The sequence below is a fragment of the Cricetulus griseus genome (assembly GCF_003668045.3).
Source record: "Cricetulus griseus strain 17A/GY chromosome 1 unlocalized genomic scaffold, alternate assembly CriGri-PICRH-1.0 chr1_0, whole genome shotgun sequence".
Taxonomy (NCBI): domain Eukaryota; kingdom Metazoa; phylum Chordata; class Mammalia; order Rodentia; family Cricetidae; genus Cricetulus; species Cricetulus griseus.
Genome location: NW_023276806.1, coordinates 190845880 through 190861233, shown reverse-complemented (window position 1 = coordinate 190861233; position 15354 = coordinate 190845880). Strand labels below are relative to the sequence as shown.

The following is a 15354-nucleotide window of genomic DNA, read 5'->3' as shown; positions in this document are numbered from 1 at the left end:
TTTGTCAGCCATTTCATCAGCATCTCGGGAGTACAAGCCTGGGAGGCCTCCTCCGCACTGCTCCTATGAGCAAGGCCAGTTCCTTTTTGACTCAAGTCCAAAGCATCAGTCTCAAGCCTCCAGAAAAGCAATATCCAACCCATAGATTCTGGTAATGTAGTTAGGGAATAGCTGTAAGAGACAACGAACATAGCAGCCAGACCACATGAACCTCGGGAGAAAACTGACTCTCTGCCACTGAGTGAAAAAAACAGTTACATTTTTCAATATTCCTCCAGTGGAGACTCAGATTTAGCAGCAGAATAAAAAAAAAAAATCATTGGTCTGAGCCTCCTTTTGCAGTTTGGCCGGGTAGTCGGGGGGGGGGGGGCAGTTTACACAACACACACACACACACACACAGATGGGGGGCAGGGGGGCGGCAAATGCCTTTGAAACCAGATTACCAGGATTTAAACACTGGGAAACATTTGACTAAGAAAAATATTTATTTGCAAGAAATGGAAATACAAATGCATTACAATTTCATTTTTTTTCAAACTAAGTGCAAGTATACTACAAAGCTTTATTTTATTTTTTTGGTATTTCATTAGCTATGATGAAGGGTAAGAAGTGCAACAGGTCAGGTGACAGACTTGTAATGTACTTGGGTTTAAAACATGCTGATCTAAGTATTTCAAAAGAGAGCAGAAGCCGGTTGCCAGTCTAGGCAAGGAAAACTGACTGGCGACGCCATCTGGGCTCTGCTCTCCACTGTGTAGGGAGGGAAGGTCACCCCCAGGGTGTCTGAGGGCTGGCGTTTTCCAGAGACTAAGTTGTGCAGGCCATGAGTACACACGGGGCCTGTTACCACCTTGCTGTTGAGCAAAAGACAGAAGCAGAAAAATGGAGCCTGAATCCTTGGATTCCCTTCATGCAGATGCAAAGCCTGCTCTCTAAAGAAAGGATGAGAAGGGTAGAAGCCAGACCTGCAGGCCGCATTTCAGAGACAGGCAAAGAACTGAGCAAGGCACAGCGGAGCCATGGAGCCACGGCAGTGGGTAGAGCTGTTTCTGCCCAGGGAGCCACAGTCTGTGTCCTCAGAAAGGACTCCACAAACTATACCGTGCCTCTGGCTGCGTTTACCTCTCGTGGCAATGAGCCACCCTTGCTCTCCATTTCAATCAAGTTCAGAAGCTACCAGCTTTTAGCACAACACTCGACACCTCAGTAAATACTCAGGAAATAATATCTCCCTTCTAGAAACCAAGACAAAGTAAGGCAGCCCTGAATTTTCCGCTGTCACAAACAACAGTTAATGTTTTTCTCCCTAGCATATAGCTGCTGACCTCTTGGCCCAGAGGCACGGAGCATTAATCTTCAAATGGGCTAGTGCCTTTGTATCCAGAAAATGCTCCGTGGTGAGGATTTAGAAAACCTTTAATCCTGGCTGGCCATGTTTTTGATGTGATTGCATCTACAAAGTGGGATTTTCCTGATGTGTATAACCCCACTTCTTTCCCCCCTGATAAGCAAATCTAATAGAGGCACACTTATAGGGAACCATCTCTGAGTCTCTGGGGAAAGTTCCCATCCCTCAACTTCAATCCAAAATACTATATAGTAATATGTGACACTTTCCAGGGACAGGAAATTCCTGCCATCCTGTGTTCAGATACAAGGCACATTGGAGGCGTAAGTACCTAGGAGAGGAGGTGTGTGTGTGGGGGGGGGGGCGTGACTAGCATTAGGTAGTACTTGGGTCTTCTGAATAGCTACTGACAAGCTGGTTTTCCAAGTCCCTCTTATTTTCCAACATTTTCTAGGTCTTAGGAAGCCTGCTCTTCTTTAGGAAAACTGCAAAGCTTAAGGAATGAACAAATGAATGAATGAATGAATGATTGATTGAATGAACAGATGAACAAATGAGCTGAAATCTGTGTCTGGCTCCTTCCAGCCCCTATCTTACTGTTCTCTCCACTCCTGCGGGGGGTGGGTATAACTTATCCAATCACCCTGTGCTAACTGCTTGTTCACACAAAGTGGCTCTCACCAAGACCCTGCTGTTGATGGCTCCACAGGTCCCAACAGGCTGCAAGTAGAGTGCAGAGCTCATCCAGGTTTCTCAAACACTTAGCTCAGCAGAAACAAATTAGCCACTAAAAGCCCATTCTCCCATTTCCACACCTCCATGTTGGCAAGGATCGGGCAGATGTCCGCTCCTCAGGTGGGGACAAGATGTCTCCATTTCTCTTCTGGGCTCACACACACACCTCACAAGGCACATTATGACTACAGGAGCTGGCTCAAAGACACTTCTAATTCTGTTTTGCTGCTTTTTCTGGGTCTGGGCACATGGGATGGAGGGGACATCAAGTGCTGGAAAGAATGTTAACAAAACACCCATGGTAAAAATGATGGAGGTGGACTCTGTCCCAGCATCAAGAGGGATCGGTCCAGTATCCCTGGTGCATGTGGACATAAGATCCAAAGCCGCTACGGGGGCACTGATGCTTGAGAGGGGGGTATGCACAGTTTGTAAATAATATGGCCCTAAAGCTGTTTCCCATCCACAAAATCATCCCTGTGGACCGGAAGGTTACCTAACTTTGCCTGCATTGATGTCAGATCCCACGCCCGCCTTCTGCCAGGAAGGAGCAACCGAGTTCAGCTGTCAGATTTTTATAGAATGCTCTCTTTCTGGGAGCTACACTCCAGAGTCCTGACACTTCAGAGGCTTTCCCTCAATGCCGGTGCTGCTGATTCCTCTCATTTGCCAGACCCATTTCCCAATGTAAAGTTGGAGCTGTGAAAAGACCCCGAGGGAAGGGGCAACTGGGTTACTCGGGCCTCATCTACAGAAAAAAAAAAAAAAAAGGCTTATTTTCTAAATCTCTGCAAGACATCTCCATCACTAAAGTGATCATAATGTGTGTGTGTGTTGTAGACGGTGGAGGGGGGGGCTGTTTATAGAATAGAAAACGCAACCAGCAAACTAATGGGTCTGGATTCTCTAACAGTCTAGCAGTCTTGGGTATTTTCAAATTTTCAATTCAAGGTGTTAAAGCCTGACACTATTCAAAACCTTCAGAGACATCCGTAAGTTATCGACTGGTCTGCAGGACAGCTCAGCTGGTGGGAAAAACTGATATTCTAGCCTTAAACTTTGAACAGAAAGTGTGCATACATTAATTACTTGCAACCCATTCTGTCTTCTGCCACCCTGGATCCCCTGATTACAGAGTATCCCAGAGGGACAACTGCTTAGCCCCTTCCACTTGCCAAGCCGAAAGCCGACAGCAGAGGTCTTTCTCAATAGAGTGGCAGTGTTGGCTGCTGAGAGCTCCTTTAAAGGGCTGTTTGAGTTCTCTGGCTAATGTCCCGTGTCTCTAGCTACAGATTCTATTCTGGAAGGCCAATTTCCCACAGACAAAGGGCCCTGCTGTCTGGATACAGTGACATCCAAAGAGCAGGCAGAGAAGAAAGTGAAGCCCTCGGAGAACTAGACATGGCTAGACATTCCCTCCCTTCTCCCTCTGCCTCCTCAAATGGGGCTCCTCCCTGGCTCTCTAGGCACGTCAAAAAACCAAGGTTCAGCCTGGCAGATGTACACACCAGCCTGAAGCCCACTTCTGCCCTTCACTGCAAATTCTCCCTTTCTCATCACACAAACACGAACTCATTCTGGGTTTTTCCCCCTTCTTAGGCTCTTACAGGCATTTTTTTTTTTATGTTTACTATGCATAAACATCTGGCACTATAAAGAACACAATGGGCCAGGCCTGGGAAGATCAAAGGAAGAGAGGAGACCAAAAGAAAGCAGAAACAGGTCACAACCACTCTCCTTTGTGTACAGTCCAGGCATCTGAGCCTAAGGGACAGTGACAGACCAGTGGACAGCAGGGCTGCCAGGATCACAGTGGCCTTGAGGTGGGCCTCACACACAACAAGGTGAACTTGGCCATCTGCCAGCTGGGAACCCACCATGGGAGGGAGAGGAGAAGGGAGGAGAGGAGGGAGGGGGGAGGGAGCACTCCCTATGATGACCTGAGCAGACTAAATAGAAAGCTGTTCATGGAGCATGACAGCAAACACTAATAACACCAAATCCTGTAAGTGACACAGAGTGTAAGGGCCAGTGTGCTCATAATCCCTCTCACATGGGCTCTATAGGTCACATAGATGATAGAGGAAAAATGAGAGAGAGAGGGCGGGGCGAGGGAGCAAGTGCAAGAGAGAGTGCTCGTGAGAGAGGCCAAAACTAAAGGCCCTTCAGCTGTTGCTAAAAATAAAATATAAAGTGTAAGCACATTTCTTACATAAAAATTTTTTACAAGCTTGGTGGGGGGGGGCGGGGGGTTGGGGGTGGAGAAACACTTAAAACGAGTCTTCTATCTTATACAATAAAAGAGTAATTTCCATTTCTTATTAGTATGAAAGAGAAAAGAATTTTTTAACTACAAATTTTACTTTTAATCATTAAAAAAGGAAAGGAGTTTGGGGGTTCATTGTATCTCTTTGGGTGAGCTGCAAAGTAGCCAAACCTGGCTGTAAAAGGTATGACTGTGGGTGCACAAATGTCACCAACTCCAGCCCCCCCTCCCCCCGCCAGTGAAGGCAGGTGGGGAGAGGGCAGACTGGAAGGAGGGAAGTGAGGGAGGCAGGCAGGTGGGGAGCAGGACAACCTAGCAAGGTTGTCAGCAGTGCCTACTGTCAGGGGCAGGACTTTCCTTCTCTGACCCAGAAATGGAGAGAGATAGCAAGTGGCCATAGAGCCCGCAGCCTGAACAAGAAAAGAAGACGGGGCTCCATCATTCCCCATGAATTCATCCCACAGGGGGCACATGCTAAAGAGGATCGCCCAGCAGTGATTATTTTATAGGTCTCCAATTTGAAAAAGAAAGGAAAGGGAGACGAGGCATCAACTAGAAAGACTGGGGGTTCCAGATCTTGGGGACTCTCCTATTCCAAAGACCAACAGAAGACTTTGCTTGTTGGAAGGGGTCATGAAAGTTCTTTACTACGGTCAGTGGGGAGCTTGAGCAAGCTAATAAATACTATTTACAAATAGGGTGGGGAGGCCAGGGAGACAGAGCTACTGTCCCGTAGAGATGCAGGCTGTGTGTATGGTGTGGGGGGTACACTACAAGCAACACGGTGGGCAGGGCGAGCTGGAGAAGAGCCTGATGCCTTCAGGAATTGCACTTGCGGCCTGAAAATGTGGTGGGAGTCCTGTCTGCCTGTGCGGACATCCAATAAGGGCTCCAGGGTGCAGAACGGACAGACTGGAATGACACTTTGGTACTCTCAGTGGGGGCAGGGTCACACTGGAGTCCTAGTGAGCCAGGGAGGTCAAGAGTCAGTGCTTTAGCCACTCCCTGGCATTGTGTTTGTGGCATATTTGTGGCTATAGTCTGGGGTCTCAACTGAATGTGTGAGTCGTATCTTCTTCGAAAGGGTCATTCTTCACAGGGAAGAGTCATGCGTTATCTTCATATACTAGTGGAAACAAGCCTGCTCGTCCCACCCCTACCTCACCCCTAAGATAATTTCCTATGGCAGTAAGAGAAAGGGATGGAGAGGTGCCAGCTCCCTCCCAGGAGCCATGGTGACATCTAAGTGGAAGGCCCCAGGCTGGCCTCACATCTCAAGCCACAAGCACTATAAGTCCACATCCTCCTCAAGACCCAGGGGTGAAGGAGAAGCTTATGGGCAAGGCAGTTTGGGGACGCACAGCTGGAGTTAGGAGAAGAGAAAGGTGGAGACGGTCCTTAGAAGGTGGCGTTCACTCTCCTCTCGAGTTCTACAACTTTGAGCGTTTCGTTGCCTTCCAGTTTGCTGCTGCCCCTGCGAAGGCATCAAACGAAGAAAGAAGTGTCAGCTATGAGATTTTGCTAATATTCTCAGACTCTGTATCATGATTCAGTTACAGCTTTGTGGGCTGACTCTGGCAAAGTCTTTTAAACCCCTACTGTTATTCTTTGCTCCCCAAATCTCCCACTAGTCACATGTTCACCCCCATATTCCCAACTTTATCTGGGCCAAGTGGAGACCCATGGTAGTTTGATGCTGCCTTATTTTAAATTGTTTTCAATAACTGTTCTCTGTTTATTAATGGCCTCAATGCTGTAAGTTACAGGAACGAGAATGCAGGAGGATATGGGCTGACATCTGCTCTAGAATTAAGAATCCAGACAAGGATTTTTTTTTTAATGAATCAACTTAAAACAACACAAAATACATACCATAAAATAGATATATGATCAAAGTCTCCCAGCATTATGATGGGAATCAGGGAGGCTTTACAATTTGGGAGACATCACGGTAAACTCAGAGACCTGAATGGGGCTTTCAAACACTGAGCTTGGGGAACAGACCATGCTATGAGCTATGTTATCCAACAGCTCAGTCTCCAGGGCTTTCTCCATAATGGGCATAAAATTAAGGTTGTATATCTTGGGATACTTGCAAGGTTTGTTACGATAACATATTTGGGCAATGGTTGGTACTAGTAAGTGTTAAATATGTGTGTGTCATGTGTACATATAAAAGCACATATGATTATGAACTCTGGTGCACAGAGGTACCTATCTAGGAGCGTAGATTAGCTAATTCATCCGTTTCACCACACGTCACCCAGGGGGTGCACACATGCGTCCTATGCTGATGAACACCCCAAAGTGCCCCCTCTGTACAACAACGGTAACACAAGTTCCCATCAGCCATAATGTTTTCAAAAGGATCCCCACCCCAGTTAAGTGAGAGGAACAATGTGGGCAGAGTTGGAGCCATACATGGGGGATTTCAATGAGGGAAAGAAATAACCATGTTTCATCGCCACTGTCCCTCAATACAAATGCATAAATGTTTACAGGCTGAGCATCCCTAGTTCCCAAACTGCTCTGAGAACTAAACTTACCAAACACAGATAAATGACATGTTTAGACTTGGGTCTCACGCCCAGGATATCTCATTATGTATATGCAAATATCCCAAACCTGGAAACTATTCCAAACACCTTGTGGTCCCAAGCATTTTGCACAAAGAGCACTTCATCTGCAGCTACAGGTGATTCCTGTGCACTGACATGTAAATCATTAATTATATTGATACCCAGCACAACATTCTTTTCCCCTCCAGTTGGAAGGAACTATAGAATTGAATTGAAGGTGCATTTGCAGAACAAGCTCTCTGATGTCACCTGGCATTTTTTGGGAGACAGGATCTCATGTAGCCCAGACTGACCGACCGTGAACTCACTATGAAGCTGAGGCTGGACTTGAATTACTGACTTTCCTGAATGCTAGGATTAAAGGTATGAGCTACCACATCTAGCCACTCTGTGGCATTGAGAGAACAAAACGGAGACAGTGACTGAGGGAACTGACATCCCTTCTTGCTCAATGGGTCCATTACTGCCAGCTCTGGGTTGATGGTGTGGACACTGGATTAGCTCAAAGAGACCTTTGCCCTGCTAACAGCCATCAGCAGACTCTCCCCACTGCCCGTGTCTTGAGTGGATACCGAGAGCTCTGGGAGAGCACATGCCCTCCCACCAGGGCTGCCTCATACTCAGTAGTCAGCCACCACGCCTGCACCTACGGGACTTACAGGTGCTGCTGAAGCTCCAACAGCACTGACTTCTCCAAGCTGGTCTCATTGGAGATAATGAAGTGAGGAAGGTCCACCTCCGGCAGGGCCTCCAGCCCCGATGCCCTGAGCAGGGAGGAACCTCTGTCCCAGCCCCCAAGCTCTCCAGCTGAGGCTGGACTGGATGACTCCTCCAGGGGAGAATGCTCCTCATAGATTAGCAGGTTCCTGGATCTCACTGAAGAAAGAAGAGAGCAATGGATGGTAGCAAAATAACATAGGAGGCCCACACATGCCCTTTACTCCTAAGGCCCGCCCGAGGCCAGTGGCAGATGACAGCATGCTCCCATCCTCTGGGATGGGGCATGCCAGCTGGGCTGGGCTTTCTGTAATGGCTTCAGGTTTCAGAGTTTAGGCATCAAAAATTATATCAATTATATAGGTTGGAAGAACAACATGAAAGCAAACAAATGCAAAGTTAACATCCCCTCTTACTGCCTTTAGTAAAATGTCTCTCATCCAACAGTCTTGGGGAAAACAGCTTATGGAAAATGTGGGTTAAACACTGGGAGTTGTCAAAACCCAGCTGAATGAGGAGGCATTCCCGGAAAGCCCAAAGCCAACCCTGAAAGTCAGAGGGAGACAATCTCTGGTGCATTATGAGACAGTTACATAGCTAGATGACTCTAGTCATTTCCTGGGCATACAGACTGTGTGTCCATTAGCTTCCAAAATTTAGAGCCATTTCCCTCAGAAAAAACAAAACAAAACAAAAAAACTTCCCAAGAAGCCACTGAAATCATCATAATGGAATGACATTTTATCATGTATCTGGCCTGGATATACTAACTACTGAAATCCACAGGCATTTTGAGGATGGCAAAATTTTCCCTTCCTCAAATCCTGTGTCTCCTAACTCTGGGTGTGTTGTTACTAACATAGCTGTGCCACTCTGTGTATACCCTTCTTTTCCTCCCTCTGTTTTCTAGATACCCAAAAGACACCATTGCTCAAGGGGAGAACTGAGTATGCTGCATATGTGAACACCAGAGTCTCCGACTTCTCTAAGTCTTGGGCATAAGACAGACCAATTCTTTAATTTTGCTGCAAACTCTTACTGCAATAGCATAGAATTCTACTTGGAGTCAGAGACACAAGAGTGATTGTGAGATTTCAGAAAAACTAACTGTCCTCCTTACTCTCCAGTCTTCCACGAGCCAAATTACCCATATCAGATCTCAAAGCAGGGGTGGCGGCGGGGGGAGTATCAGGGCCTTTCTGGTGCTACCCAAGGGAGTCTGGTGGCTACTCCCAGAACACCCCACCTGAAAACGGAATCGCTCCACTTTTACACATCAGGCTTTAGGATGAGATTCCTTTCAGAAAGCTGGGAAAGTCAACTTCAGGCAAACAGAACAAGCTGATGACTTACCCACGGAAGCTGTGTATGGCTCCGACAGGCGATGCTGGCTGGGCAGAGCCATCTTGGTGGCAGAAGGATAGGGCCCATAGCCTTGAAAGAAGCTGCCAAACGCGACAGCAAAGCACAGCACAACGACCTGGAGGTGAGGAGAGAGCATAGGGGGCTACTGACACCAGAGCACACCTTCAGGGACAAGCCACCTGGAAATCCTGGGAGAAGGAAACACCCCCCACCCCTATCCCCTCCATCAGAGGACAGCTCATACCCCCGTCATGTCCCTGTAATGACACGCAGAGAGAAGCCTTGGGACAAGATGCTTGGTGTCTCTGGTTTCATTCACTCTTAGATTTTCAAGGCAGGGGAATCTGGAAATTGGGAAAACTCACCATGAGGCAGGTGCCAGTCTGGGTGCCAGCTAACTTGCAGGATCGGGACACCTTGCCCATCACCAGAGCCTGAAGCTTCTGAAGTTGCTGAAGCAGAGTCCTACCAAGGTGACAAATGAAAGCCAGGAAGGGGCATGTGAGATAGCAATGCTCTGAGTGACCTCCTCCAGAAGTCACAGTGGCTCTGCATCTGCGTCTGAGCAGGGTCCAGAGGTGCTGCTTCCCAGGTGGAGCGATACTGCGGAGGACCACACCTGCGGACGCCATCATGGCAGAAACCTCTGGAACTCCAGAATCAGCCTTGATGACAGTGTGACAGCCTGCCCCATTCTTTAGCCACTCTGGGAAGAGAAGAGCCCCCAAACAAGCCCTGACAGGCAGGCAGACGCTTGTCCGGAAGCTAATGAGCAAAGAAAAAGGGCACACTGATTGGATGGTTACCATTCTTTAACGTTTCTGTGTCCCCTCTCTCCAAGTCCATATGTTTAAAGTGAACCTGCAATTCGATGGTAATAGACAGGATGTGTGTAGGGTGTGTGTGACTAGACCTTGACAGTGGGGTCTTCATAACAAGATTAGTACCCATATGAGGGGCTGAAAGCAGACATTGTCACTCCTACTACATGAGAACACAGCAAGGAGCTACCTTCTTTCTAGGCATCAGAAGGTAGCGCTCACCAGACACCAAATCTGCCAGCACCTTGATCTGGCTGCCTCAGCCTCTGAACCAGTAAGAAATACATTTCTGTCGTTTCTAAGCCACTCCATTTACGGCATTGTGTTACAGCAGTCTGAAGAGACTAAGGCAATGGTAATTGCAAGGAGACTCATTTCACCAAGAGATGGGAAACACTGATCTATAAAAACAAAACCATGAGAAGGAAAAAAAATAACAACAAAAACCAAAGACCAGCAGAGAACAATTGAAGGAGTGGCCGGAGGTGGTGGCTGTGACTGGAAATGGCCAGTGCATCACTGAGGCACAAGTGTGTACAGAACACACTGCAAATGAGGGGAGGGAGAAGGAGAGGGGGAGACAGAGAAAGAGAGGGGAGGATTTTTTTTATTCCCCAAATAGGACAACTGTGAAGGCTGAGAGAGAAGAAGAGTAGTACATGCTGTGTAATACCAAGATATAGTTGGTGAACTTCTCTGTAAATCCTAAACCAAGAATGGCAAGATGCAGCCGGCAAACCCTCCCAGATTAGTGTCTCCCAGGGATTCGGTGTGAAGCATGAAGCGCTGGACCCACTCCTCACCCTTATCTCTTCCGCTCAAAGCCAGCGTGCATGATAAAATGGAAAGGTGTAATGAGAAAATGCAGTCTCCAAAGTGTCAAAGATTTTCAGAAAATGCACACCATGATGTCAGAGCCAATCAAGAAGAATTCTGGAATTTCCTTGAGGGCTTGCTTCCCATCAGAGCTATCCCTCCAAACGGCTTTCAAATGCTGAAAACATTTACAGTCCTACCCTGGCCAGTATCACGGGCTTAAGTCCTCTTAGTTTAAGCAAATCAAGTGCAGGCTGGCTTTAAGGATAGTTTTCCCTTCTGCAGCATAAGTAGTGGTGGGATTGGTAGGTGAATTGGAACAGCCCTCAGTACACACGGTAGAAACTTTGTGAAGTCAAAAGAAAATCCCCCTTTGGTCCCATCTCCTCTGGATTTTTGCTCTTTGGAATAATCTCAGTGAATTGTGAAATAATATTTACTACAGAAGGCTATATTGTACCTAATCACACTTTCCTTTTGGCTACACAAAAGCATGGCCAGATGTGGTTAGACATGACCTGTGAATATTTATCAAAGTAGGATATGCTTTTAAAGTACACTGTTCATTGTTCAAGGCTGAGGCATACTGGTAGGATATCTACTTTAAATTCTACTTCAAAAGTTCATAATCAAGAGTTCCTGTGCTGTAGAACCTTTCTTCTGTCATCAAATTTATTCTTTCTTCTACCAAAACTTCCTGGGAACATACCTCTGCACTGCCCAACAGCACAAAGCCCCAACACAGCACCAAATGCTGAGTGGTTTACTGCCTGGCCACTAGCTGCGTAGAGCTCCTTCTGCAGACTTGAGATTCTACAAGCCACAGCATTGTGGGATACACAGTCACCTGTAATGCCAGCCGCCTTCCCTTGCTTCCTTCTCCCTGAAGTCCTGGGACATATACACAAGCAAGGCCCCATTTTCCAAGGCATCAATTCTGAAGGCCTTGGCTGCCTGCTACACTACAGCAGTGGCCACACTGCTTCTGGTGACACTTTCACTGGGTGCCCCAGCTCTGCCTTAAGCACTCTTGAGCCAGGGTGCAAACTCAGCCGTACTCTGCACAGGGGTAGGTATCCCCTTGCCACCCAGCCTTCAGCTAGACAGACCCTTCCCAAGTTGTACCAGTGCCATCTACTTTGCTCCAATGTCCTCTGGTGTTTTGGAAGCAAAACCATCCAGGCTATTATTTTTTTTTTTTTGCCAACAATCCCTGTTTACCATCAAACATTCCACACTTCCTCTCCACCCACCCCATGGCCCTTGCCTAGCTTCTGTACTATTATTTTTTTTATTTTATTAACTCATTAATTAATTAATTAATTTCTTCCCAGTCTGGCCACAGCCTCCCTCTCCTCTCCCCGTCCCTCCCCTCCACTTCCCCCTCCCCCCCAACCACTCCACCTCCCCTCTCCCCAGGAAAGCGCAGTCCGTCCATACATATCAGCCAGCCATGGCATACCAAGCCACAGCAAGACTGGGCACCACCCCCAACACCAATGCTGTAGGGGAGGAGGCAATCCAGTAAGCAGATGGGTTCCAAAAGGAGATAACAGAGTCAGAGACAGCCCCCTGCTCCCTCTGTTAGGAATCCCACAAGAAGACCAGGTTATACAACTGTAACGTATGTGCAGAGGGCCTAGGTCAGTCCCATGCAAGTTCTCTGGTTGGTGGTTGAGTCTTTTCATATCCATATGAACTTCTGAGAAAACAGATTTCTCAGGGCAGCAGAAATTCCCCTCTCTTCCAATTTCTGGTTGAGATTACTGGGGTTAGAAATTCCCTTCCCTTCCATAAGACAAATATTCTCCCAGAAGACACCAGGTCTCCCCCTGAAAAGGGACTTCCAGCAAGGCAGATGTACCTAAAGCTCCTTGATAAAATAAATGCCACAGGTTCCAAGCCTCCACCCAAGCCTTCCAGTTAAAGATGCCAAATGCTGTAAGCTTGGGGGAACCACAGAAGCCTGGCTAGAGGGAGCCAGGAAGGCTGAGCTCACTAACTGGAGGGGCTTCACTTGGCATCCATCAGCTTATCCATTCCACACTCAAAGACGGCCACACAGAGTCAGCTGAAACGAAAACAGTCACTTAACGGGTCCTGGTTCCTAACAGTTTATAATCCACATCTTTAAGATGAACAAACACGCAGTTTGAAAGACACACTTTCAGTCTGGCATTCTGGCAGAATGCAACAGCTCGATGACGCGCTGTTTGCTGCTGCTTTTCCTGCTGGGGTTGGTGAAGGTGAAGTGAAACGATGATGTATGTGTGTGCCTGTGTGTGTGCATGTGTGTGCATGTGTGTACAGGTGTGTACAGGTGTGTGCATGTGTGTACAGGTGTGTGCATGTGTGTACAGGTGTGTGCATGTGTGTACAGGTGTGTACAGGTGTGTGCATGTGTGTACAGGTGTGTGCATGTGTGTACAGGTGTGTACAGGTGTGTGCATGTGTGTACAGGTGTGTGCATGTGTGTACAGGTGTGTGCATGTGTGTACAGGTGTGTGCATGTGTGTGCATGTGCGTACAGGTGTGTACAGGTGTGTGCATGTGTGTATATGCAGCACTCCAGAGGCCCTTCCAGTCTGCACCCCGAAGCATCGTGACAGGGAATAACTCCTCCACCTCAAGCATTCACATAGGCTCCTGTGAGCCAACACAGTCTGGGAGATTCATGTCTAATCCTATAAAAAACACCATTTTCACTCTAAGAAAATGAAGAGAGTGAGTTGTAGGAAGGGACCATGCTGCAATGAGTAGCTGCCTCAGAAGACCATAACCAGTGAGCCCCTGGGACAAGGTGTCAACTCAAACTGCCTGACTCCACAGCCTGCAAACCTTCCAATGTGTACAACAAAGTCCCTTACTCAACGCCTAATAAAATTCACAGCAAAATACTTCTTAATTACATTCTCTTAATGTCCAGTCACATTAACTTGATAGCAATGTGACTGGAGTATTATGTGCAAGGCTACACATAAAATGTCACTATTACAAATGACCACAAAAGGGAGAACTGGAACAAAACCCAGGCAAAAATAAAGGGCTATGGTAACAGCCAGTCCAATGGCTCTGAGGAGTTTCCCAGCTAACATTCGGTAATAATGACACAAATAAATGTGGGGGATACATGTTTATATGTGTGTATACATGTATGTGATCATGTGCTCATTCATGTGTACCTGTGTGTATGTCAGTATGTGTATATGTGTATGATGTATGTGTACATGTCTATATGTCTATATATATATGTGTGTGTGTGTGTGTGTTTGTGTGTACCTGTGTGTACCTGTGTATATGTATATGTGTGTACACATAAGCACATGTATACCTGTGTGCATACATGTATATATACATGCATGTGTGTCTATCTGGATACACGTGTGTATATGTGTGTATCTGTGCATATATGTGTATACCTATGTATATGAGTTTGTGTACGTACATTTATGCACGTGAATATGTGTACCTGTGTGTACATACAAATGTGTATGTGTATATATGCATTGTATATGTACATATATATGGTGTGTGCATATGTTACATGTGTGCATAAGTGTGTGTGGATATTTGTATGTGTATATATGGATACCTGTGCATATACGTGTCTGTATATTGTGTGTTTATATGTACATGTATATTTGTGTACATGTGTATGTGTGCATGTGTGTGTGTGTGATAAAAGTGGAAAGGGGATCATGAGAGGGGAGAGAGTGTAATGAATACAGGTGACTGGAATACAGAAGAGAGACGGAGAAGAGTCTCAAAGAGAACAAGTAAGAAGCAAACACAAAGAATTATATATATATATATATATATATATATATATATATATATATATATTATATATCTCATATATATATGAGAATGCCATAATGGAACCCATGACTTTTTATGCTAACTTTAGAAGAGTCATAAACAACACAGGAGAACAAACTCTTTGTGGAACTGCTATAGGAGTATTAAAGATAATGCAAGTGACAGATAGGCTCCAAGGAGCCCTGCGTAAGTTTCAGTGTCGGGAAGTCAAAGCAGAATGTACCTATTTGTTTAGATAATGGAAGAGATGAGAGCTGTTCCGTCAGATGCCAAGTGGATGGGTTGCTGTCGTGCTGCTGAGCAGGTGCACGGACAGCAGGACAGGAGGCTGGCTCTGAACTTGGGGGAGCCCGCGTTCAGACCTCACCATGACAACTCCATGCCGCTAATGGAGTTACTTAAGCTGTGTGCTTCAGCAGCTTGAGCAAAGCTAGTTTCCTTAACACATCAGCCAGCAGGATCATGGAAAATCACTCTGCCTGGGGAATCTGGTTTGCCGAAGCAAAGCATCTCTGAAAAAAATCACTTGCTGCCTCTTCATCGCTGGTAGACTAAGCAAGCTTCCTTCTCTGGAAAGCCTCAGAACAGATATCATATTCTGAGGTGACGTGGGGCATTCTATGATGCCACCAGGACAGATGACACCATCTGCAGCACTGAAAACTTGGGTGACAATAGCCAGTCAACCAGGCTGAAGGACTTGATATAAGAAAGGTAGCTATTGGGTGAAACAGAAACACTATTTTAAAACTAGAGTTATGAAAAATGGCTATAAGACCCCAATGTTCCTCCAAAGCGCCATGTACACTTCCCCCATATTGCTGTATTTTGAATCATCAGTGAGTATGGCAAATTATGGCTTAATGAATCCTTGGGCTTCTGGGA

At 46.5% G+C, this 15354-nt stretch overlaps 1 protein-coding gene across 1 annotated transcript in view; it reads right to left on the bottom strand.

Annotated features, from left to right (window-relative positions):
• Window positions 1–477: 477 nt before the first annotated feature.
• Window positions 478–15354, bottom strand: part of Creb3l2 (cAMP responsive element binding protein 3 like 2) — a 121960-nt gene continuing 107083 nt past the window's right edge. The window contains exons 9-12 of the mRNA XM_027391464.2: window positions 9379–9478; window positions 9002–9128; window positions 7591–7807; window positions 478–5826 (exon numbers count right to left, since the gene is read on the bottom strand). Of these exons, the coding sequence (XP_027247265.1) occupies window positions 5751–5826; window positions 7591–7807; window positions 9002–9128; window positions 9379–9478 (520 nt within the window). The 3' untranslated portion in view covers window positions 478–5750. The remainder of the gene's footprint in view (window positions 5827–7590; window positions 7808–9001; window positions 9129–9378; window positions 9479–15354) is intronic.